General features: G+C 40.4%; 1 protein-coding gene across 9 annotated transcripts in view; it reads left to right on the top strand.

Annotated features, from left to right (window-relative positions):
- The window catches only part of cask (calcium/calmodulin dependent serine protein kinase), a 249,197-nt gene that overhangs the window by 194,699 nt on the left and 29,634 nt on the right, over positions 1-24,864 (top strand). For 4 of the 9 annotated variants that reach the window (XM_033033061.1, XM_033033060.1, XM_033033067.1 and 1 more), the window contains 9 exons: positions 151-231; positions 4,210-4,398; positions 10,122-10,200; positions 10,732-10,817; positions 11,130-11,198; positions 14,199-14,267; positions 17,658-17,693; positions 21,060-21,256; positions 22,153-22,268. In XM_033033061.1, coding sequence (XP_032888952.1) covers positions 151-231; positions 4,210-4,398; positions 10,122-10,200; positions 10,732-10,817; positions 11,130-11,198; positions 14,199-14,267; positions 17,658-17,693; positions 21,060-21,256; positions 22,153-22,268 — 922 coding nt within the window. The remainder of the gene's footprint in view (positions 1-150; positions 232-4,209; positions 4,399-10,121; positions 10,201-10,731; positions 10,818-11,129; positions 11,199-14,198; positions 14,268-17,657; positions 17,694-21,059; positions 21,257-22,152; positions 22,269-24,864) is intronic. The other 5 variants (XM_033033064.1, XM_033033065.1, XM_033033066.1 and 2 more) reach the window with 2 other exon arrangements.

The raw sequence follows: 24,864 nt of genomic DNA on the forward strand, positions 1-24,864 counted from the left end.
TTGATCACTCCGAGATAGCTTTCATCAATGCCAAAAATAAAGGTGTCCCTTCATTTTCACCATTTAAGTTACCATCTTTGAATAGTGTCATATGTTAATTTTGCAGTTTATCACCTGCAGAAGCTTGCTAAAAATGTGTGAATCTTGTAGGTGTTGGAGGAGATTTCATGTTATCCAGAAAACAATGATGCAAAAGAACTGAAGTGTATCCTAACACGGCCACATTTTATGGTAAGTGAATTATTCTGTTATTACACTTCAAACAAAAGATACAAGGTTCAGTGACTATCTAAATTAAATAGTTCCACATGTGATCACGCTCGCTATCAGGGTATCTTACAAATAAGTGATTTTTTTTAAATGCTAAGATTCTAAACAAGGAAAGCAAAGTGCGATACTTCAATTTTTGCTCAGTTCCGCATTTTAGAGAGGAAACAAGTATTCTAAGTTACATTTTCATTGTCATTTCCAAAGGAGTCCATTTAGGAGATCGGTTGAAACAGCTCAGACATTTGTAAGTAATATTCTTGGCAAAGATAATTAATGTGATTTTAGTATCAACAAATAAATATTCTTGAGTTACTCAGAATCAAGAATCTATGTTGTACTATGTACACCAAGTGGCATTTGAACATCCTGTCCATTGTAGTTGAAATTCAAATGGATTTTCAGTTCAGGGATAGTAGCAAGTGAGATTGAACTTTAGTGAACCAGTGTGAAAGTTTTAGTCGCTAGAGGCCAGTGGTCCATTGTTCATAAGTTTTAGGAGCACAATCAGGCCATTGGACCCATCAAGTCTACTCTGCCATTGTACACTCAAATAAAATTGACCAAAGTTGGAAGCTGGGAGATCGCTAATTACAACAGTATAAAGGGCCTGTCCCAATTAGGCGATTTTTTAGGCAACTAGGCTGTCGCTACATGGTCAATTGTTGAGTGGCCAAGTCAATCACCCGATCTGAACCCAATTGAGCACGCCTTTTATATGTTGAAGAATAAAATGAATGGGACTAGCCCTCAAAACAAGCATAAGCTAAAGATGGCTGCAATACAGGCCTGGCAGAGCATCACCGGAGAAAAGACCCAGCAACTGGTGATGTTTCGAGAATCACAGACTTCAGGCAGTCATTGCATGTAAAGGATATGCAACAAAATACTAAACATGAATACTTTCATTTACATGACATTGCTGTGTCCCAAACATTATGGTGCCCGTAAATGGGGGGACGATGTATAAACACTGCTGTAATTTCTACATGGTGAAACCAAAATGTATAAAAATGGCCTTTATTAAAATCTGACAATATGCACTTTAACCACATGTGATTTATTTCTATCACCAATCTCAAATTGTGGAGTACAAAGGCAAATAAATAAATGATGGGTCTTTGTCACAAACATTATGGAGAGCACTGTATTTCAGTCCATATGTTATATTAATATTTTTTTAAATGTCCACATTGCATGTGTTAGGTAATATAATAGTTGCTGCTTCTGTCAGGTATTATATTGATTGAGAGTGATGTCTTAGAGCATAAAACGTATTATTAATCACTATATCATAGTTCCCTTCAGCCTGTATAATTCCACAGTAAATTGTCATGGTTCTGTAATATTTTATTGGGAGTAGAACAGACTGAATTGATTTGATTTTAGTCTCTCTTCCACATTCTACATTTTGAAGTAATAAGATAAATAAATCAAATTTCCCTCACTTGTAAGCACAAACCTGTTAATTGTTGAATTTTATGTGAAACGTACAATGCTGCATTGTCACAGAGTAATGACAAAAATGGTAGAAAAACAAAGATAGTTTTCAAGTGAATGTGGTGACATTTTAAGATCAAATGGATTGAGATTCCATGCTACATTTGTTGCAGTTATGTCCTTTATATAACTATCTGTGCCACTTTTGATTTCGAAGTGTTATGCACAACCACATTGATTAATACTGCACAATACATCAATTCAGAATCAAGGAGACTGCAGAGAAAATATAACATTGCGTCTTTGATTGGCAATCTACATCCATAAATCTCAGCCTTGTTATCAGATTATTTTAATTTGAAACTTTCTTTGTGATACCGTTATCTGACATTATTAACTTAAAAATCTCTCAAAAGCTGGAATGCATGCATAGACTATCTTTCTCATGGATGTTTACAATGAATCGGTAGTAATTGAACACTCGAGCTGTAATCATTTCCAAACCGTGTAGGAAGGAACTGCAGATGCAGGTTTAAACCGAAGATAGGCACAAAATGCTGGAGTAACCCAACGGGCCAGGCAGCATCTCTGGCGAAGAATGGGTGACATTTTGGGTCGAGACCCTTCTTCAGACTCGTCAGGGGAAAGGGAAACTCGAGATATAGACAGTGATGTAGGGAGATATAGAACAAATGAATGAAAGATATGCAAAAATGTAACGATGATTTAGGAAACAGGCCATTGTTAGCTGTTTGCTAAGCGAGAACGGGAACCTGGTGCGACTTGAGTGGGGGAGGGATGGAGAAAGAGGTTGAGAGCAGGGGTTACTTGAAGTTAGAGAAATCAATATTCATACCACTGAGTTGTAAGCTGCCCAAGCAAAATATGAGATGCTGTTCTTCCAATTTGCGATTAGCCTCACTCTGACAATGGAGGGGGCCTAGGACAAAAAGGTCAGTGTGGGAATGGGAAGGGGAATTTAAGTGTTGGTAACCGGGAGATCAAGTAGGTCCAGGCAGACTGAGCGAAGATGTTCAGCGAAACAATCGCCCTGTCTACATTTGGTCTCCCTGATGTATAAGAGCCAACATCTTGAACAATGGTTACAGTAGATGAGGTTGAAGGAGGTGCAAGTGAACCTGAAAGGACTGTCGAGGTCCCTGGACAGAGTCGAGGGGGGGGGGGGGGGGGGGTACAGGGGCAGGTGTTGCATCTCCTGCGGTTGCTGGAATCTCCGTCCAGCTCAGCCTGTGGTCTCTGGTAGGAGGTGGCCGATTCGGAAACTCCAAGCTGAGAGTGTTCTCCGTTCCGACGCTGGATCTCCGATCACCCCGGCGAGAAGGCCTGAAACATCGGGCCGCCCCTAGTGGAGAGCTCAAAAAGGCCACAGGTGAACAATGAGGAAGAGGACTGAACTTTATTGCCTTCCCTCACAGTGGGAAACGTTGATGCTGCTGTGTGGGGATGTTTATGTTTAATTCTATCGTGTGTGGTGTCTTTTTATTCGTATGGCTCTATGGTAATTCAAATCTCACTGTACCAATTGGTGCATGTGATAATAAATGTCTCTTGAACTCTCTTGAACTTTTATTCACTGGAATTTAGAAGGATGAGAGGGTATCTTATAGAAACACATACAATTGTTAAGGAATTGGACAGACTAGATGCAGGAAAAATGTCCCCCATGTTGGAGGAGTCCAGAACCAGGGGTCACAGTTTAAGAATAAGGGGTAGGCCATTTAGGACTGAGATGAGGAAAAACGTTTTCACCCAGAGAGTTGTGAATCTGTGGAATTCTCTGCCACAGAAAGCAGTGAAGGCCAATTCACTGGGTGTATTCAAGAGAGAGTTAGATTTAGCTCTTAGGGCTAACAGAATCAAGGGATACGGGAAAAAAGCAGGAACAGGGTACTGATTCTGGATGATCAGCCATGATCTTATTGAATGGCTGGCTCGGAGGGCCGAATGACCTACTCCTGCACCCACTTTCTATGTTTCTATGAAGGACATGACTGCTACAAAGATAGTTGGTCTATAATTGGTGGAATGACACAAACGTGGAATTGTTCCTGGTCTGATTCATTTGGCTGATTTAAATGATGCAATGAAAATTCTGAAGTTTGTAATTTGGATCTGTCCTTGAAATAAGTGCTGTGGAGCTGTACAGCACAGATATGGGACCTTCACCCCACCACATCCAAGCCGACCTTCCCACTTGTCCCATCATTTCTCTTACAGGTAATTTGGATTTATTACTGCAGGTGATGTACTGTGCAGGGTGACATTTTCCTTATTTTAAAATGGGTAAATTAAATTTCAGGAAGAACTACTTGCATTTCTGCAATGCTCTTCATATATTGAATTTGACTCAAAGGGAAGAAGGCAATGGACAGCAAGAAGGAAAATATGCGGGGTGGATGAGAGGACAAGGATTTGATAACAATAGGGCTTTGTTTCTTTATTCAGTTTAATTTTACGACTTAATTTTGTTTTGAAAACTAGGCCTTGCTCCAGACTCATGATGTTGTGGCACATGAGGTGTACAGTGATGAAGCACTGAGAGTTACACCACCACCATCTTCTCCGTATTTAAATGGTGACTCGCCTGAAAGCGCAAACGGAGATATGGACATGGAAAATGTAACACGAGTCCGGCTTGTACAATTCCAGAAAAACACAGATGAACCTATGGTAAAGTAATATAAAATGTTGTAATTTACATGGATTAGCAGAGGCACAAATCTTTCGTATTTTTTAATTAAAATTCCACTTTTAGTTCATATCTGTCGGCACAGTTATAAAACTCTACTTAGTCATTTAGCTAACCAAAATTAGTCATTTTTCTTCGTTCTCTATGACCATTTCAGATGAAAATCTTTGCAGAGATAGAAGTTATTCCATGATGCTTTTGTGCCTGAAGATTAAAGATTGCTCAAAATTTGTTTAACCTTGTGAATAATACTGACAAATTGTTTTCTGCTTTAATTGCTTTAATTACCAACATAGCAGCCTTTGGCAGAATACAAGAAAGTAGCAACAGGAGTTGGCAACTTGCCTCTTCAAGCTTCCTCTGTACTATAACCATAATCCTATCTGCTGCGATGGTCACAAACGTGACCGAACAGCAACCGCTATTAAAACTGCCAGGTCTATTTTTAACTACCTTAATCAGTTCTTCAGATTTTGACTTCATTTAAAGAACTATGTGTAGTATATCGAAATGCCCCTACGAATAGAGCACACACTATATGCTGGTCTCCAGCGTATGCTGCCTCAGCAGCATTTCTATGTTTAAAATTTATAGGCGCTATGGCAGCTGAGCTTACCTAGCGTTTGCTGCCCAGGCCACGGCTAACACCGGCCGCTGTTATCTTTAGCAGCAATCAAAACCTAGCCGCGGTTATATTTAAACACCATCTGCTGCTAATCTTAGCAGCGAGCTCCCTAGCCGCGCCGGCAGCCCCAACTCCTAATGGAGTTTCCACAGTGGCTTAAAATCCGGCCGCCGGCTCCCATATAGAGCCCAAAGCCGGCAGGCAATAACGAAATTAAGCTCCTATGGAGCTCTAACAGCGGCAGCCGGCAAGAGCGGCCGCCTCCATCATCTACTCCGGGGCCGCTGTTGCAGCGGCCCGCTGAAAGTAAAATTACTTACCTGCCAGAGCAGTTGCGAACTGCTCCGACTCGCCGCATTGAGTCTCGCGTATTGGCCCGCAAGCGGACTGGCGGGCTCTTCACGTAGTCACTCACGTGACTTCGATATAAAATATGCCCTAGGCTCCTCTAATGCACCAGTTCTCCAGAGCCCTGAATTGTTCAAACATTCAAAAATGTATCTACTCAAATACCTCCAATGATCTATCCTCCACAACTCTCTATGGTAGAGTTTTACAGAGATGCACTACCCTCTGCAGGAAGAAATTCCTATGCACCTGTTTTAAATGATTGCCCCCAACTTGTAACACTGTCCCCTATTTGAGACTCTCCAACTAGTGGAAGCATTTCAACGTCTATTTTATCGTACCTCTTTAGGCTCTTATATGTTTCACTAAGATCACCCCTCATTTTTTAAACTCACGATTATACAAATCCAACTTCCAGTTGCTCATTGTGGGAGAGCACTCCCTTCCCAGGACCTATAATTTAGATCCTAATGTGGAAATATTATATTATGATAAGAATGCTTATGGGCAAATTTACCCCATCCATATTTTTGCTTAACAGAAATATAGATTAACCCTATCCCAAGCAAACTATATTTTTATGCATGGTCTGGTTGGTGCATTAATTTGCAGCTATCCATCTGTTCAAATTCCTGTGTTAATGAACTTTCATAATTATATAATTGACTTGAAACTAAAAAAAACCCCAGAAGAACCAATTTCTATTGTATCACTGTGCTAATTGGTCTGGCATCCTATTAGAAATATCTGTCTGAATGTTGGATGAGTTCAGGATTTGGTTTAGTATTGATATATTGGTGTGGTAAACAGCATTTAAATTGCTAAAATATAAGAAAATGTTATGGCAGAAAGAATGTCTGTCCTCAGTTCTGATACTGGTTGAAATGGAAGAAAATCAGTAGATGTGTGAGAATATTCATGTTTTAAGTAGTTTTATAAATTGAGTGTGCTGCAGCACCCCAGATCTATTAATATATTAAATCAGACACTAGTGCCACCTTGTGATGCAAACCAAGGTTAGCATTTTCTTCTTTCTTCCAATGTTGGCCAAATCAGGGTTTTTAAAGCAAGACCTTATTTTAGAAAAACTTAACCCGAAAACTCTGTCGAAAAATAGTTGCAACAGGACCTTTTGTCTAGCACAGTGAGCGGTGACATTGAAGTCAGCAAGGTATTCACAACCCAGGTGGGTCAAATTAAGTTTTCACCTCCATTACTGCTACTCAGCTGCCCACAATAATCTGCCTTTCAGCTGAATGTTAACACTTAACTTTAGTTTCACTTGACATATATTTCAAGAGTAAGAGTGCAGGGATCGCTGGTTGGCGCGGACCTGGTAGGCCGAAGGGTCTGTTTCCGCGCTGTATCTCTAAAACTAATAAACTAAAGTAGTTATGAGATTGTCATGGAGAAAATGTAAAACGTTAGAAGAATTGGACTTGAATGCTATGCAGAAAAATCGATACTTGTTTTTCAAAAGGAAAATGCAAGGGGCGCAGAAGGTTAAGGGGGGACTTGATAGAGGTTTTTAAAATGATGAGAGGGATAGACAGAGTTGACGTGGAAAAGCTTTTCCCACTGAGAGTAGGGAAGATTCAAACAAGGGAACATGACTTGAGAATTAAGGGACTGAAGTTTAGGGGTAACATGAGGGGGAACTTCTTTACTCAGAGAGTGGTAGCTGTGTGGAATGAGCTTCCAGTGAAGGTGGTGGAGGCAGGTTCGTTTTTATCATTTAAAAATAAATTGGATAGTTATATGGATGGGAAAGGAATGGAGGGTTATGGTCTGAGCGCAGGTATATGGGACTAGAGGAGATTATGTGTTCGGCACGGACTAGAAGGGTCGAGATGGCCTGTTTCCGTGCTGTAATTGTTATATGGTTATATGGTTAAAATGACAGATGATTTAAGAGAATACTTGGAATTAATTATGTTCTTTGCAGTATTTGATTGTATAACATTCAAATATCTTTAACATTCTGAAAAGGAATCTGATTATTAGAGTGATTAAAAGAAAATGTTATCTTCCTGTTGTGCTTGCTCCCAAACATATTTAAATGTGCTATGATAAATGCACCTGTGAAACATGGATTATCCCAAATCTCCACAGTTAAACAGATTCACTAATTTCGGTAATCAAATCATTTTTACATTCTTTCATATTTCAGTACAATATGCCTCAGCACTTTCAACTCAATGTTTGCAATCAATGATACTGTCCTTACTTGCTTGTCTAATTGTTTAATGATAAAGGAATTCGAAAATAGTTGCATTTTATGTAGCATCACACAAATGACAGTCAAAGGAGACCATTCTTTAGGGACCATTCCCTCTTCGACTATAGATGAGGCTCTCACCAGGGTCTCCTCTATATCCCGTAGCTCCGCTCTCACTCCCCATCCCCCCCACTCGTAATAAGGTCAGAGTCCCCCTTGTCCTCACCTTCCACCCCACCAGCCGTCACATACAACAGATAATCCTCCAACATTTTCGCCACATCCAATGGGATCCCACCACTGGCCACATCTTCCCATCTCCTCCCCTTTCGGCTTTCCGCAGAGACCGCTCCCTCTGTAACTCCCTAGTCAATTCGTTCCTTCCCACCCAAACCACCCCCTCCCCTGGTACTTTCCCTTGCAACCGCAGGAAATGCTATACTTGTCACTATACCTCCCCCCTTGACCATCCAAGGATCCAAGCAGTCTTTCCAGGTGAGGCAGGGGTTCATCTGCACCTTCTCCAACCTCATCTATTGCATCAGCTGCTCTAGGTGTCAGCTGCTTTACATCGGTGAGGCCAAGTGTAGGCTTGGCGATCGCTTCGCCCAACACCTCCGCTCGGTTCGCACTAACCAACCTGATCTCCCGGGTGGCCCAGCACTTCAACTCCCCCTCCCAAATCGAATCCGACATTTCTGTCCTGGGCCTCCACCATGGCCAGAGTGAGTCCCACCGCAAATTGGAGGAGCAGCACCTCATATTTCGCTTGGGCAGTTTACACCCCAGCGGTATGAACATTGACTTCTCCAATTTCAGGTAGTCCTTGCTTTCTCCCTCCTTCCCCTCCCCTTCCCAGCTCTCCCAGAGTCTACTGTCTCTGCCTCTTCCTTTCTTCTTCCTGCCCCCCCCCCCCCCACATTCACATTAGTCTGAAGAAGGGTCTCGACCCGAAATGTCACCTATTCCTTTGCTCCATAGATGCTGCCTCACCCGCTGAGTTTCTCCAGCATTTTTGTCTACCGTCAAAGGAGACCAGATTAGTTTGTAAATACAGAATGCAAACAAGCCCTTCAGCCCACCAAGACCACACTGACCTTCGATCAGCATTCACACTAGTACTCTGTTATTCCACTTTCCAATCCACTCCCTACACATTAAGGGCAATTTTGGAGGCCAGTTAACCAACAAACCCACATGTCTTTGGGATATAGGAGGAAACCGGAACACCCGGAGGAAATGCACGCGATCACAGGGAGAACGTGCAAACACCACACAGCCAGCACCCGAAGCCACAAATGAACAAGGGTCTCTGGCACTGTGAGGCACCGGCTCTACCAGCTGCACCACCATCTCGTTTCATTATATTAAAGTGCAGGGAGTAGACCATCTGTAATCTCCCTTAAAATAAATTATATTCTGAAAATATAGGTATTTTTGAATTTCACATAAATTGATGAGGTGATGTATAATGCAATGCAAATCTTTATTTAATATAGTCATTGTTGAAATTCCCCAGACCTCAAAGGTATTGTATAATACAGTGCAAATAAAACCAGTTGCGAAAAGATGCTGTATTTTGAGTAATATTGCTCTTTGAGTTGTTCGGCGTAAATTTACACAGGACTAGAGTGAATTTCCAGCAAGCATAGGCATGATGGGGCAGCGGTAGAATTGTCGTGCAGTGCCAGAGACCCAGGTTTGATCCTGACTACGGGTGCCGCCTGTGCGGAGTTTGTATGTTCTTCCCGTGACAGCGTGGGTTTTCCCCAGGTGCTCCGATTTTCTCCCACACTCCAAAGATGCGCAGGTTTATGGGATAATTGGCTTTGATAGCTTCATTGACATTGTAAATTGTCCCTAGTGTGTAGGATCGTGCTATTGTACGGAGATTGCTGGTTGACGTGGACTTGGTGGACCGAAGGGCCTGTTTCCGTGCTGTATCTCTATAATCAGCAAAGTCAGGGAGCACTCATCAATCAAGCAACATCTGTGGATAGAGAAAAGGAACATAACATTTCAGATCAAAGAATCTTTGTCAGAACCTGAGCTGCTAATCTCCCTTTATCCAATTGAGGGGAATTGCTAAGTAGCAGCAATATGATCCCCACAAAAAAGGAAGTTCTAATGGGAAATAAATCCAAATTATTTTTAGACTGCAAGTTACTGGACCACGCAGCACATAACCAAATGCAAGCAATGCACATCTCATGGCAATCCTCAGATTGCTATCTGTCTCCATCACGGTCATTGTCTTAGTTCTCTTTCTCTCGCCCTTTTTCTCACACTTCCCGTCCCACGCACTCCCCCGGCTTTCTCCCCCATCCCCTCTCGCACTGATCTGTGTATGTGCATACAATATGTGGTTCTGTTGCATCAAATGTGGAATGCTTCTTGGAATACATCATAGCATGGTGCAAACTATTTAGCTTTGATATTGCTTTGTATACAGCTGTTGCATTTCTAACTAATCTTTTACATCTTGTTGATTTTCTCCATGTTCCTTCATTCAGGGGATAACTTTAAAAATGAATGAATTGAACCATTGTATTGTTGCAAGGATCATGCATGGCGGAATGATCCACAGACAAGGTAAGGATTAGAAAATCTGTAAGCATGCAAAATATTAATTATTGCCATTCCAAGAAATTAAAACCACATTCACTTTGCTGGAAGATTGTTCCCGATGTTGGGGAAGTCCAGAACAGGGGGTCACAGTTTAAGGATAAGGGGGAAATCTTTTAGGACCGAGATGAGGAAAACATTTTTCACACAGAGAGTAGTGAATCTCTGGAATTCTGGTGGGTGGTCAGTGCCTAGAATGAGCTGCTAGTGTAGGTGGTTGCGACAGATATGATAGTGGTATTTGAGAGGCTGTTGAATAGGCATATGATTATGTAAGGAATGGAGGGATATGGATTATGCGCAGGTGGATGAGAGATGATCTTGGCATCACGTTTGGCACAGACATTGTGGCCAAAGGGCATTTCTTGTGCTGTACTGTTCTATGATTTCTGAAAAAGAAAGTTAATGACAAATGTACAAACCTTGGAGGTTTTCTTGAGCCTTCTCGAGAAGTAAATGAATGTCTTGTTCTTTATCTGAATTTTTTTGATCATGCAGGAACGCTCCATGTTGGTGATGAAATCAGAGAAATAAATGGCATCAGTGTTGCTAACCAGACAGTAGAGCAGCTTCAAAAGATGCTTGTGAGTATGCAGAGTCATTAATTTTTTTTTACTGCTTTGGACGTATGTTATTGGATTTTGACATTAAATGGGCGTGACGTTAGGCAGGCCAATAATATAAATTAAAATCAGTTTAGTAAGTTTGAATCTAACGATTCAAGTACTTCTAACCATAACTCCAAATGCATCAAATGTTATGATTCATTTCCACAAAATACTTTGTGAAAATAAGAATTTATTGTGAAAATGTATAAACCAACTTTGATTGTTGACATTTAAGAATTCTATTATATAATTTTGTCATAATGAATATTAATGTTGTGTCCCTACCAGAGAGAAATGAGAGGAAGTATTACTTTCAAGATTGTGCCAAGTTATCGCATTCAATCATCATCATGTGAGGTAACAATGTGTTTTTTTGGGGGGGGTTTCAGCCCTTCCCATCCCCAACCTTTATGGCAAACTGCCTGCTTATGATAAAGCTTTCTGTAAAAATTGGTTCTCTCTGTAATGTTCATCATGCACACCAATTTTACAACAATGATAACGGAATATACGAATGGATCTCACCTTTCAATCCCTTATTCACTATTATGACGTGAATAGAGAAATTTTTGGACAGTGTAACCCAGAATGTAGAAGTATCAACTGTTACAATTATCAATAAAAAATTACATTATTCACCTCAGCACATACAATAAAATACAATACCTTTTATTTGTCATTTGAACCTCACATGAGGTTCAAACGAAATTTGGTTTCTGCAGCCATACAAAAAAAGAACCAAGACACACACCAACACAATTCAATTCACATAAACATCCATCACAGTGAGTCCTCCTCACTGTGATGGAAGGCAAAACTTAAACATATCTCTCCCCTGCACTCCCCTCTCCCCCCCATGTCAGAGTCAAAGACAGAGTCAAAGCCCCCGGCGGGCGATGTTAAATGTCCCGCAGCCATTAAAGCCACGCCGGGTGATGCAAGGGTGTTGGAGCCCCGGCGGGCGCTCACAAAGTCCCGCGGCCATTCCAAGCCGCGCGGGGCGGTGATGTAGGCCCCGCTCCAGGTGCTCTTCAACCCCGCAACTCGGGCGGGAGAAGTCGCGTTGCGGAAGCCCCGAAAAGCGGTCTCCCACCTGGGGCTCCCGGTATTACTGTCCACAGATCTGCGGTAGGAGCTTCCGAATCTCCGGGTGTCGGGTCACAGCAGCGCTCCACCACAGCTCCACCTGCTCCAGACTCGGCCAGCTCCGTGATGCTGAGTAGATCCGCAGCTCCGCGACTGGAGCCCCAGGTCATTCCTGTTGAAGGTCGCTCCACGTTGCAGCCCCAACGACAACGGAGACCCGACAAAGAAAAGGTCGGGTCTCCCGTGCAGGGGAAAGACCTTAAAGTTCCCCCACCCCACCCCACCCCCACACACATACCCCGACAAAAAAACAATAAAAACTACATAGAACAAGACAGAAAACAATAAAAAGACAGACGGACTGCAGAGGCCGCTGCTGACAAGAGTCGCGCCGCCCACTAATGTAATCTAACTATTAATCTTGATCTCTTTGAGACTCAAACTTAGTCTTTGCCCAACCTGCCAATTTCCCGTTCAGTTCCATCTCCAGTCCTCAATCTACTCGTTCTATGAGAACATGGGTCCGTTTCAATTCAGTTGTAGACTGCTCTCTCTCTTTGGTTCAGCCTACTCTTGTTTGCAGCTTGCTGCAATAGCCTAATATTGGTAATTTTGTGCATACCCTATACAGTAATACCATCTTCCAATTTTACAGTAGCTAAATTGTGAGAGCTTTATATCAGGTTTTTAAAATTCATCGTTTTTGTAACTACTTCACCCATGGAACTTATTTTCTCTAATTTACAACTTTGAGTTTCTCATTGGCCCTTGTAAGAATTTGTTTATACAGTGAAGGCCTGTGAAGTGAAAACACAGGAAACAACACTCTCATGTATCTATTTTTTCCAACCCCCACCCTACTTGCCTGAAACACACTTGCGTAAAAATACATTAGAGGTGGCATAAATTCTAAATAAATATTTTGAAATACGTATTGTGATTTAGAATTGACAGCTGTATTCAAACTAAGGGTGCTATTTGTTGAGATTTATATTGGTGTTTTTTTTCACTGTGATAATTTTATTTAGTCGAAATTTAACTTATTACTGAGTGTTCAGTTTATTCAACACCCAATTAACACCCAAATCCAGAATTTGACTGGTTTAGCCAAATGACCAAAGGGCTTTTTAATGTTAAGTGTACTATTTTCCAGCTCCTCATCACTGCACATTAGCCGTACAAATGTTCAATCCTTCATGTAAATACTTCAGACTGGTATTTCACACTTCAGTCAAATCTTCTTCATCACGCGGCAGACACACTAGAATGCATCAGTCACTGCTGCTCCAACTGATGCCAAAAGTGGCGAGATTAACTTTCAGAGATAAGAACATTGATCCCACAGCCAGTTCTGTCTTTGAAATGGCCTCAATGGGACTTGCATGTTCAATACATTGGTATCGTTTTCATTTAGTGCCTGAAAACTCGGGCAATATGCGGCATAATTTGCAGTTGCCCATTATATGGTTGCTTTATGGGTCTTTTCTTGTCAACCAGTTTTGTTAAAAAAAAATTGTAAAACAGCTATTGAATGAATAATAGACATGGAGAATATTCCAACTAAATAGCTATGCTCAGCCTTTGTAGATAACCACTTTCTTGAGCAATAATTGCAAAATAAGACAGCTTGCAAAATTCTTCATTCCTGACTCTAATCAACATTCTGTTTTCCCTGTTATTTCTGACTAGCCCCTCAACACAAAACTATAAACCCTGATCCAAAACTCACCAGTCAGACGAAGCAGCTCTGTCAAGCCCTCTAGGAATTTTAGGCAAATAGGCATTTCAGTGGTAAATGTTAGTTCTATGCAACATTGATTGTGAAAACACCATCTTACTTTTATAGCTGTTCCATTCCAAGGATATAAAATTAACCTGCTTAGGCTTTTCCGTATTACATGCAATTAAAGGTAGACACAAAATGCTGGAGTAAGTCAGCGGGACAGGCAGCATTTCTGGAAAGAAGGAATGGGTGACGTTTCGGATCGAGACCCTTCTCGACCTGAAACGTCACCCATTCCTTCTCTCCAGAGATGCTGCCTGTCCCGCTGAGTTACTCCAGCATTTTGTGCCTACCTTCAATTTAAACCAGCATCTGCAGTTCTTTCCTTACATGCAATTAACATAAATGAAAAATATGAGAAAATTACTCCTGTTTAGAAACAATTGAATTGGATCTGATGCATAAATTCATTAAAACAGTGTATAAAATTCTAACGTATGTTGCAGTTGTGTATATAAGGTGCTACTGAACCTTCTGTCTTGTTGCAGAGAGATTCCCCTTCCACATCCAGACAATCCCCAGCTAACGGCTATAGCAGCACTTATAATTCTGTTTCGGTAAGGTAACACACACATGGTATAATTTTATTAGTATTGCCTCTGTACCAAGAATTTATCTTTCAGAAAAGTCTTGTTGGTTCTTTTTTAATACCACGTGAAAACGGCCATTGGTAATGTCACCCGTACCCTGATAAATTTTAGCATTGGATTGGTTTGCAATGCATCTTCCTTCCAAGATGCATTTGCACAACCAAATACTGGAAATATTTCTTTCCACTTAGATGGTTTGTTATTGAAGAAGTCAAATTAGGTTGTGTAGGGGGGGTAATGAAGAGATAAGTTATGCATTGATGGTTCCAAAATGAGAGATGGCATAGCATCACACCAGAGCTCTGAGTGGTAGGGTTTGGTTTCCGCTATCTGAGTTCTCAAATTGGTGTGCCCACTGCTGCTGTGGTACCTGCACATTATAATATGAAGCTGAAGCCTGGCCAAGCAACTCAATGCTACCAATCATGTTATGCCTATTAATATAAAAGGTTATGGGATTTGTTCGTATATTTTCAACACAAGTTCTTTGGCTACATTCAACTTTCTGAGGAAAGAATTGGTCGTACAAGATATGCTTGTTTGCCACAGATTTTTTACAATTTATTTTGCTTCAGAGATCAAGTGACAATGTAAATTATTTTGCCTGAAATTGCAGAATTAGTAAGCAGAACTCATTTGATTAGCATATGAATATTTCTCTAATTACAAAAAAGTCCTTTTCAGTAGTATCATGCGAGTAATTTAAGAGTTAATGACTTTGAGAGGAAAACTTGTTATTTGATGGATTACCTGCTGATGTTTGTCCTATATTTTAGTTGCATGTTGGCTTAATACCTGCCATATGCTATTGTCAATTTGCAAGCTTTTTTTAACCCACCCCCACCCCATCCAGCGTTTTCCACAAGTTTTCTCCCAATTCGTTTTGGCCAAGGTGTTCTTTCCATAGGTGTTAATCCACAAGTGGCCACCACACCTATTCTGCCTTGCCCCAGTAACATAGACAATAAGTGTCACCAAGCTGGTCCTGAGTGGAGGACATCCTGAGTGTAGTAGATCCATTCTCATTCAACTTCCATACAAGTTCACAGGTTATAGGAGTAAAATTAAGCCATTTGACCAATCGTGATAAGGTGCCACATGTTATGCTGCTTAGGAAGATGAGTGCCCACTGTATCAAAGGGCAGATACTAGCATGGATAGCAGCAGGTTGGCTGGATGGCAAAAGCCAAAGAGTGGCAATAAAGGCGGCTTTTTCTAGTTGGCTGCCAGTGACTAGTGGAGTTCCGCAAGGGTCTGTGCTGGGGCAACTACTCTTCACGTTGTATATTAATGATTTGGACGAGGGGATTGAGGCAAAGATGCGGATGATATGAAAGTAAGTGGAGGGGCAGGTAGTGTAAAGAAAGCAAGAATTCTGCAGAAGGACTTGGACAGGTTGGGAGAGTGAACAGAGAAGTGGCAAATGGAATATAGTGCAGCAAAGTGTGGAGTCATGCATTTTGGTAGTAGGAATAAAGGTGTAAACTATGTTCTAAATGGGGTGAGAATCCAGAAGTCGGTGCAAAGGGACTTGGGAGTGCTGGTGCAGGATTCCTAAAAGGTTAATCTGCAAGTCGAATCGGTAGTAAAGAAAGCAAACTCAATGCTTGCATTTATTTCAAGAGAGCTTGTATACAAAAACAGGGATGTAATATTGAGGCTCGATAAGGCACTGGCAAGGCAGCATTTGGAATATTGTGAGCAATTTTGGGCACTATATCTGCGGAAGGATGTGCTGGCTGTGTAGAGAGTCCAGAGGAGGTTAATCAGAATAACCCCAGGAATAAGTAGGTTATCCTATGATGAGCGTTTGTCAGCAGTGGGCCTGTATTCACTGGAGTTTAGAAGATTGAGGGGAGACCTAATTGAAACATATAGAATAGTGAAAGGCTTGGATAGAGTGGACGTGAAGAAGATGTTTCCACAAGTGGGAGAGTCTGGGGCTAGAGGTCATAGCCTCAGAATGAAAGGACGTTCTTTTAGGCAGGAGATGAGGAGACATTTCTTTAGTCAGAGGGTGGTGAATCTGTGGAATTCTTTGCCACAGAAGGCTGTGGAGGCCAAGTCAGTGGATATTTTTATGGCAGAGATAGTTAGATTCTTGATTAGTACAGGTCTCAGAGGTTATGGGGAGAAGGCAAGAGAATGGGGTTAGGAGGGAGAGATAGATCAGCCATGATTGAATGGCGGAGTAGACGATGGGCCGAATGGCTTAATTCTACTCCTCTTCCTTATGACCTTATGTGTTCACTCCGCCATTCAATCATGGCTGAACTCTGCCTCCTAATCCCATTTTCCTGCCTTTTCCCCATAACTCCTGACATACGTACACACTTCACTAGATAGAACTGGGAAGGGGGAGGGGATGGAGAGAGAAAGAGAGAGGGAAAGCAAGGGTTATTTGAAGTTATAGAGAAGTCAATGTTGGGTTCCCGTAAGCTGCCCAAGTGGAATATGAGGTGTTGTTCCACAAATTTGCACTGGGCCTTACTCTGACAATGGAGGAGGCCCAGGACAAGAAGGTATTACAGTTCTCCGACTAGTCTCGAACTGTCTCGAACTACATTTTATCTCTGTTGCTTTGTTACCTTCTCCCAACAATGATCTGTTCTACATTTTCCTTGATCTCCATTCCCTTTGTCCTGTTTTAACTTCCATACACTTCCTTATCTATACACTTCATTATCTATGTAAATCCACCTCCCCTGAATTCAGTCTGAAGAAGGGACTGGACCCGAAACGTCACCCATTCCTTCTCTCCAGAGATGCAGACTGTTACTCCAGCATTTTGTGTTTATCTCTGATTTAAACCAGCATCTGCAGTTCCTTCCGACACATTTTGGCTGCTCCACTGAGTAAGGTAGTTATGCAGCCCAATATCTCTGAATCAAAATTATGCTTTTATCAAAGCTTCTTAAATAGTAAATTTTGTTTTCAACATCTCAACCCCATTCTATGCTGTCAAACCAACATAGATAATCTTTACAGATAAGAAATGCCAAGCAGAGGCAAATGCCAAGCAGAGACTATTCATAATTAAAATGCACTGCAGTGTTGAAAATTTATGGCAGCTGTATGTTTGTGTTGAAGATGTAGATTGCATATTGGGGATGGCAAGCAATAACTGTTCACAGTTAGTAAATGCTTTCTACAGCTTGTTGCTAAACAGCCTTGCCTAATTTTCTTAAATCGTTTAACATAATGGCATGTTGCATTTTGCAAACTGATTATGCACTTGGTAGTGTATATTTTGCATTATTAAAAATTATAAATATATAAAATATGATAGAATTGTTAAAGTTTTGCTTTGAAGGTGAAATGAAAATCTCTTTTCCTTGGGTTGACTTTATTCTACAGGACTTGCCATCAACTGCACAACCAAAAGGACGACAGGTGAATAGTCATAGAAACTTTATAATATCCATAACTTAGTACAAGTAGTCAATCCATTTTTCATTAAATATGTTGGATGTTGCAGTATTTAACTTTTTTAGATAAATGTATTTGAATCTAAAACTCGCCAGAGTGAAATTACTAGCAGTTGTCCAAATATTGCAGATTATAAACTTTGCTGTCATACTTGTATTGCCATTATTTGAGCTCATCAAATTAGGTTAATTCCCTTGTTTTTGATTTCTCCAAGGAATTTTTAATGTAACTTTTGGATCACCCTTTCCTGAGCATAACAACTGACTTGTTAATACAAAATGTTTCCTCATGTCAGCACTGGTTCTTTTGTCATTACCTTGAAGCCTATGTCCTTGGTTTACCAATGTTTCAGCCACTGGAAATGGGTTCTGATAGAACAAAATAATAAGAAACATACAGTGCCCTCCATAATGTTTGGGACAAAGACCCATCATTTATTTATTTGCCTCTGTACTCCACAATTTGAGATTTGTAATAGAGAAAAATCACATATGGTTAAAGTGCACATTGTCAGATTTTAATAAAGGCAATTTTTATACATTTTGGTTTCACCATGTAGAAATTACAGCATTGTTTATACATAGTGCCCCCATTTCAGAGCACCATAATATTTGGGACACAGCAATGTAATGTAAATGAAAGTAGTCATGTTTAGTATTTTGTTGCATGTCCTTTGCATGCAATGACTGCTTGAAGTCTACGATTCATGAACATCACCTGGGTGTCTTCTCTGGTGATGCTCTGCCAGGCCTGTATTGCAGCCATCCTTGGCTTATGCTTGTTTTGGGGGGCTAGTCCCCTTCAGTTTTCTTTTCAGCATATAAAAGGTAAGCTCAGTTGGGTTCAGATCAGGTGATTGAATTGGCCACTCACGAATTTACAATTTTTTAGCTTTAGAAAAACTCCTTTGTTGCTTTAGCAGTATGTTTGGGATCATTGTCTTGCTGTAGAATGAACTGCCGGCCAATGAGTTTTGAGGCATTTGTATGAACTTGAGCAGATAGGATGTGTCTATACACTTCAGAATTCATTATGCTACCATCAGCAGTTGTATCTTCAATGAAGATAAGTGAGCCAGTACCTTCAGCAGCCATACATGCCCAGACCTTAACACCCCCACCACCGTGTTTTACAGATGAAGTGGTATGCTTTGGATCTTGGGCAGTTCCTTCTCTCCTCCATACTTTGCTCTTGCCATCACTCTGATATAAGTTAATCTTCGTCTCATCTGTCCACAAGCCCTTTTTCAATAACTGTGGTTGCTCTTTTAAGTACTTCTTGGCAAACTGTAACCTGGCCATGCTATTTTTGCAGCTAACCAGTGGTTTGCATCTTGCAGTATAGCCTCTGTATTTCTGTTCATTAAGTCTTCTGCGGACAGTGGTCATTGACAAATCCACACCTGACTCCTGAAGAGTGTTTCTGATCTGTCGGACAGGTGTTTGGGGTTTTTCTTAATTATAGAGAGAATTCTTCTGTCATCCGCTGTGGAGGTCTTCCTTGGCCTGCCAGTCCCTTTGTGATTAATAAGCTCACCAGTGCTCTCTTTCTTCTTAATGATGTTCCAAACAGTTGATTTTGGTAAGCCCAAGGTTTGGCTGATGTCTCTGCCAAACTCAGTAAAACAGTTTTATTCTTGTTTCTCAGTCTCATAATTGCTTCTTTGACTTTCATTGGCACAACTTTGATCCTCATGTTGATGAACAGCAATAAAAGTTTCCAAAGGTGATGGAAAGACTGGAGGAAAGACTAGGTGCTGAGAGCTATCTTATACCTGCATTAAGGAGGCAATTAAACACACCTGAGCAATTACAAACGCCTGTGAAGCCATTTGTCCCAAACATTATGGTGCCCTGAAATGGGGGTACTATGTATAAACACAGCTGTAATTTCTACATGGTGAAACCAAAATGAATAAAAATACCCTTTAAGTCTGACAATGTTCACTTTAACCACGTGATTTTTTTTAAATATTACAAATCTCAAATTGTGGAGTACAGAGGCAAATAAATAAATGATGGGTCTTTGTCCCAAACATTATGGAGGGCCTGGGTGAGTGTATAAAATCTTACTCAGGAGAACAACAGCATTTTTTTTTAACTCTCCGCGTAACCGAAGTCCTCGTACCTAAATCCACTCCAGTAAATCACCTTGTGCCTGTTTCAGATTCTGGGATTCTTCCTAACATGTGAGGTCCAGAATTGAAAATAGTTTTCCAGCCGCAAGCTAAGCAGCTTTTTTTTAGGCTTGCGTAATTCTTATTTTTTTATTCCATACTCATCTGCGAGTATAGATTTTTGAGAAATCTATACTCACTTTTACAGATCAGCACACACATTTCCAAATGCCAATTTGTTTTGTATTATCTCCCCAGTATTTGCAGGTGTAATTATGATGAGATTCCATTCTTCATTAATTATTGACAATTCAGATGAGCACAAGTGCATTGTTAAGTGTAAAGATCCCCAAGGTACCAACCAGTTCCTTCGGTGGGTTTGTGCAAACATTGCCGAGGCAGACAACATATTATTCATTCTGATGCATTATCTTGGAGAAAACTAATTTACATTTTATGTATTTTGAATGAGATAGAACAGAGTTTTTAAAGCTACTCTGAACCACAATTACTGCTGTACAACTTCTCGTTCTAAAACTATTTATCTCAAAATAGCTAATTCAAAATTCTGTATATTTTACAATATCTTAATTATTTTCCTGCTTCAAGCTCTAACAATAACTCTACTTCAAGCTCTCCCAATCTATTCGCTGAACAAGGGCCTCGACCAGAAACGTCACCCATTCCTTCTCTCCAAAGATGCAGCCTGTCCCACTGAGTTACTTTTGTGTCTGTATTCACTCTTAGCAATATGTTTAAAAAGGTATAAGAATTGAGTGTTTAATTTCCAGGTTTCTTTGTCAAAATTGGTTACTCAGCCATGTTGATGGTGATACAATAGCTTTGTGGCTAGGTTTTGTTGAGTTTATTGACAATGCTGTCCTTTCATTGCTGACTGGTCATCTCAGCCCAGTCTCCAAAAAAAATCCCACCAATGTTTGGCTGAATTATTTGGACTTCTAGGTTGATCCTTTTCTTTGTGTACTTTAATTTAATCCTGTCCACTAATACTACTGCTTCCTATAGAAAGGATAAGCAATTTAAGAACTTCTGTTCATCTGATTGATTTGAAACTATATGCAGCTCATGTTAGTGATGGTGTTGTCTGATAGATTAATTGATCATTGTGTGTGTAGTTTCAATAGACAATAGACAAGTTCAATTTTCTGGATGCACATTTCTATAACATTTTCTTATGAAACACTATCCCATAGATTTATGTTCGGGCACAATTTGAATATGATCCATCAAAAGATGATCTTATACCTTGCAAAGAAGCTGGGATCCGTTTCCGAGTTGGGGAGATCATACAGATCATCAGTAAAGATGATCACAATTGGTGGCAGGGCAAGTTGGAAAACTCCAAAAATGGTACAGCTGGTCTCATTCCATCTCCTGAACTGCAGGAATGGTAAGTAACCTTAACACCCTTTTGCCATCATCTTAAGGAATTTAATTCTGAAAATGTCATAAATAAAACAAATATCTGTGCTGCAGTATCCCCCAAGACTGAAGCCATCAATTACCCTGGGATTTTTGTTGGCTTAGTGGTTGTGCTAAGATAGTACCAGTTTCCATATTCTGGTACTATCCATATTAGAGCATTGTCATGCAAAACAGAAACCAGCTCCCAAGGTCTGCACTTATCATTAATCCTATTTTGTTCCCAATATTCCCACCATCCCCACTAAAAGATGAATCTATCACTCGTCAACATAGTACAGACAATATATAGTAGCCAATTAACTTATAAATCCACGGATCTTAAATATGGGAAGAACCTGAAGCATCTGGATGAAATTATGACACAAAACGTTTGACGAGTGCACTTTATAGTTAGGTTACATAGCCTATTTTGGAAAAAGTATAAAACCAAAATATTTCATATTTAATTCTTTTTTTTTTTTAACCAATCAATTAAAGCAACAACAGATAAGCAAATGCTAACTTTCATTAAAGAGCTGATTCACACTACTGGAATTTTCTTACAGACAAGTATAGGCTAAGTGCAAATACTGCAGCAATGGTTCCAGTGCTGTGGAGGAAAGGGTAGTGAGTTGAATGAAACAAAGCAGACCAGGATTGAGTCTTGAACATCTGGGGATATGTGAATATTTTAGACACTTTTTTAGTTACCTGCAATGCTTTTACAAGATCTCATTCATAAGGTTGAAAATAAAAGAGTTTTTAACACAGTAAATTGTTCATGCTCTACCGAAGTTGCAATCTGAAAGGTACAATATTAATATTTGCTCTCAGAGCTTTACATATGCTCACTGATACTCGTGCGTTTTTTTTCTACACAAGGCGTGTTGCGTGTATAGCCATGGAAAAGACCAAACAAGAGCAGCAGGCTAGCTGTACCTGGTTTGGGAAGAAGAAAAAACAATACAAAGATAAATATCTGGCAAAACACAATGCAGGTATTCAAAACTTAGCATAATTACTGAAAGTCTTAATTCTGACTGCATCTGCTTTTGATTTGATAATTATTTGCATTAAACAAAACAATAAGAATCCAAAATAACATTTGTAAATGATGTAAGATTTTGTCACATGCATTATTTTAATGTTAACAGTGAGCCATTAAAACAATAACATTATTGTCACTATTAAAATATTGCCGTGGCTAGTTTCAGTTTTGATGTAATTAGTAAATGTTCATGTAGTATATATATTTGTGATCACACATAAAGTATTCCAGTGTTAGTCATTCGTGAATTGTGGTTGTACTGGCAAGGCTAGCATTTATTACCTCCTGAACCATTTCAGAGGGCAGAAACACCCCCTTATTATTGTGTCTGCAATCATAAGCAAACCCCAGACTGGGTAAGGATGGCAGGCTTCTATCCTTGAAGGAGATTAATAACCAAATCGTTTTTCAATGGCAGTTTAGTAATTTTCTAGGGAAAATTTACAGAAGCCAATTAACCTACAAACCTGTATGTCTTTGGAGTGTGGGAAGAAACGGAGCACCCGAAGAAAACCCACGCAGTCACAGGGAGAACATATAAACTCCGTACAGACAACGCCCATAGTCAGGATCGAACATGGGTCTCTGGCGCTGTACGGCAGCAACTCTACCGCTGCGCCACTGTGCCGCCCCCATTGTAGTTACGTTTTCTAGAAGGAAGCATAATTCAACAATAAGGGAAGGATGAGGTGGGGTGGGAGGTGGGCTTACTGCTCTGTAGGCCTAAGAATCTATACTTCCAGCTGTTGGAATAAAGCTAACATAATATCAATCCATCTAAATCCTGTTTGTGTTTCGCATTCAGACCACCTATATTACGTTCTTAAATTCAGAGATGTTATTTGCTCTCTTGTGCAGCTTTGTGAATGATGAGCATGTTGCCCTGTTGCTAGGATGATTCTGTGATGTAACAATATCATCCCTTTGAATTACGTACTTTGTTATATATATATCTTCCTTTATTCGAAGAGAGGGTAAAATTACCCTTCATTAGGATTAGGCGTAATTACGGTTTTTTAAAACTGCTGTTATTTCCCTATAGATGGAGCAAAACAGAAACAGTTGAATTGTTGAGTTTAATAACTAAAACTTTATAAAACTCTGAAGCTACTAGTTTATAGCAAGGGCAGGTCGCCATTTTTCTTGAAATCATAATGATTCCTCTGCATTTTGTTCTATAGCCACATGCCTGTATAGTATGCTGAATTCTCCGAAGCCCTTTGTTATCTGACAAGAAACTGTGGTCTTAATTCCTTCTTCTTACTTCTTAAGCCCTTTGCTCCTCTAGGGAGCATAGGCCATTGACAAATGTCCTCCACTTCACTCAATTGTTGCCAGTTCTTTCGAGATCTCCCCTGTTGAGCCCACTCTCAGACATTTCTGTCTCCAGCTGTTCCTTTTTCCTTGGGGAAATTTTTCAGGGCTTGCCGGGTGATGTTTGTGGCAGGTTTCTTGAGGGTGTGTCCTATCCAACTCCATTTTCTCCTTCGAATTTGTACGTCAATGGGCTCCTGGCTTGTCCTTTTCCACAGGTCCACATTGCTTACTTTGTCTCTACACCAGATGTTAAGTATTCTCCTAAGGCAGGTGATAATGAATGTTTGCAGCCTGTTTGTAGTGTGTTTTGTTGTTTTCCATGTCTGATCCATACAGCATCACCTGTTTCACATTTGAGTTAAAGATGCGTATTTTGGTGTTGATTGAGGTGTTTTGAGCTCCAGATCTTCCTGAGCATATTAAACACCACCCTAGCCTTATTGATTCTACTTTTTATGTCTGCTTCTGCCCCTCCGGTGATGTCCACATTACTGCCTAGGTATGTGAATGTTCTACCTCCTCTAGAGCAGTGCTGTGCTTAAGGATAGGGTTGCTGGTTTTGGAGTGCATCCTCATCACATGTGTCTTTGCTGTATTGGGTGTAAGACCAAGTTTTGTGCAGCTTGTGAGAGTCTGTCCGTCTTCTCCTGCATTTGTATCTGTGTGTGTGAAAGGAGAGCTATGTCGTCTGCAAAGTCAAGTTCAATTCCTTGCCAAAAAAAATTTGCTCATCGAAGCTGCTATTACACCTAATCCCTTTAAAATTAGCTTTTTACAAAGCTCAACATGTAGATATCTTCCATCAGCCACCATCCTTTTCCTCAGGAGTATGAACATAAATGTGATTCCCATAACATTTCAAAGTATTCCGGGTGCACTCTATAATGCACGTTTCAGCAAATGTGGGTTCTCGTTCTTATGCGACTCACTGTGATGCACAAGGCAGCCATTTGGCCCATCAAGTCTGTGCTTGCTCCAAGCAAAATAATCAAATAAGAAAGACCAAAAACTACAGATGTTGGCAATTCCCATGTCCCATTCCCCTTCTTTTTACTTCCTTGTAGCCCTACATCTTATTCCTTCTCACTTGCCCAAAGCCCTACATTGACTCTTTTACACTAACCCATGCTGGAGCATAATTAAGTTGCAGATTGAGGAGAGCAAAGCATCAGAGACCTTATAAGTCATGAGGTAACAAAAGTTGAGATTAATGTTTCTGCAATGGATGG

This window comes from Amblyraja radiata, chromosome 14 (genome assembly GCF_010909765.2).
Source record: "Amblyraja radiata isolate CabotCenter1 chromosome 14, sAmbRad1.1.pri, whole genome shotgun sequence".
Taxonomy (NCBI): domain Eukaryota; kingdom Metazoa; phylum Chordata; class Chondrichthyes; order Rajiformes; family Rajidae; genus Amblyraja; species Amblyraja radiata.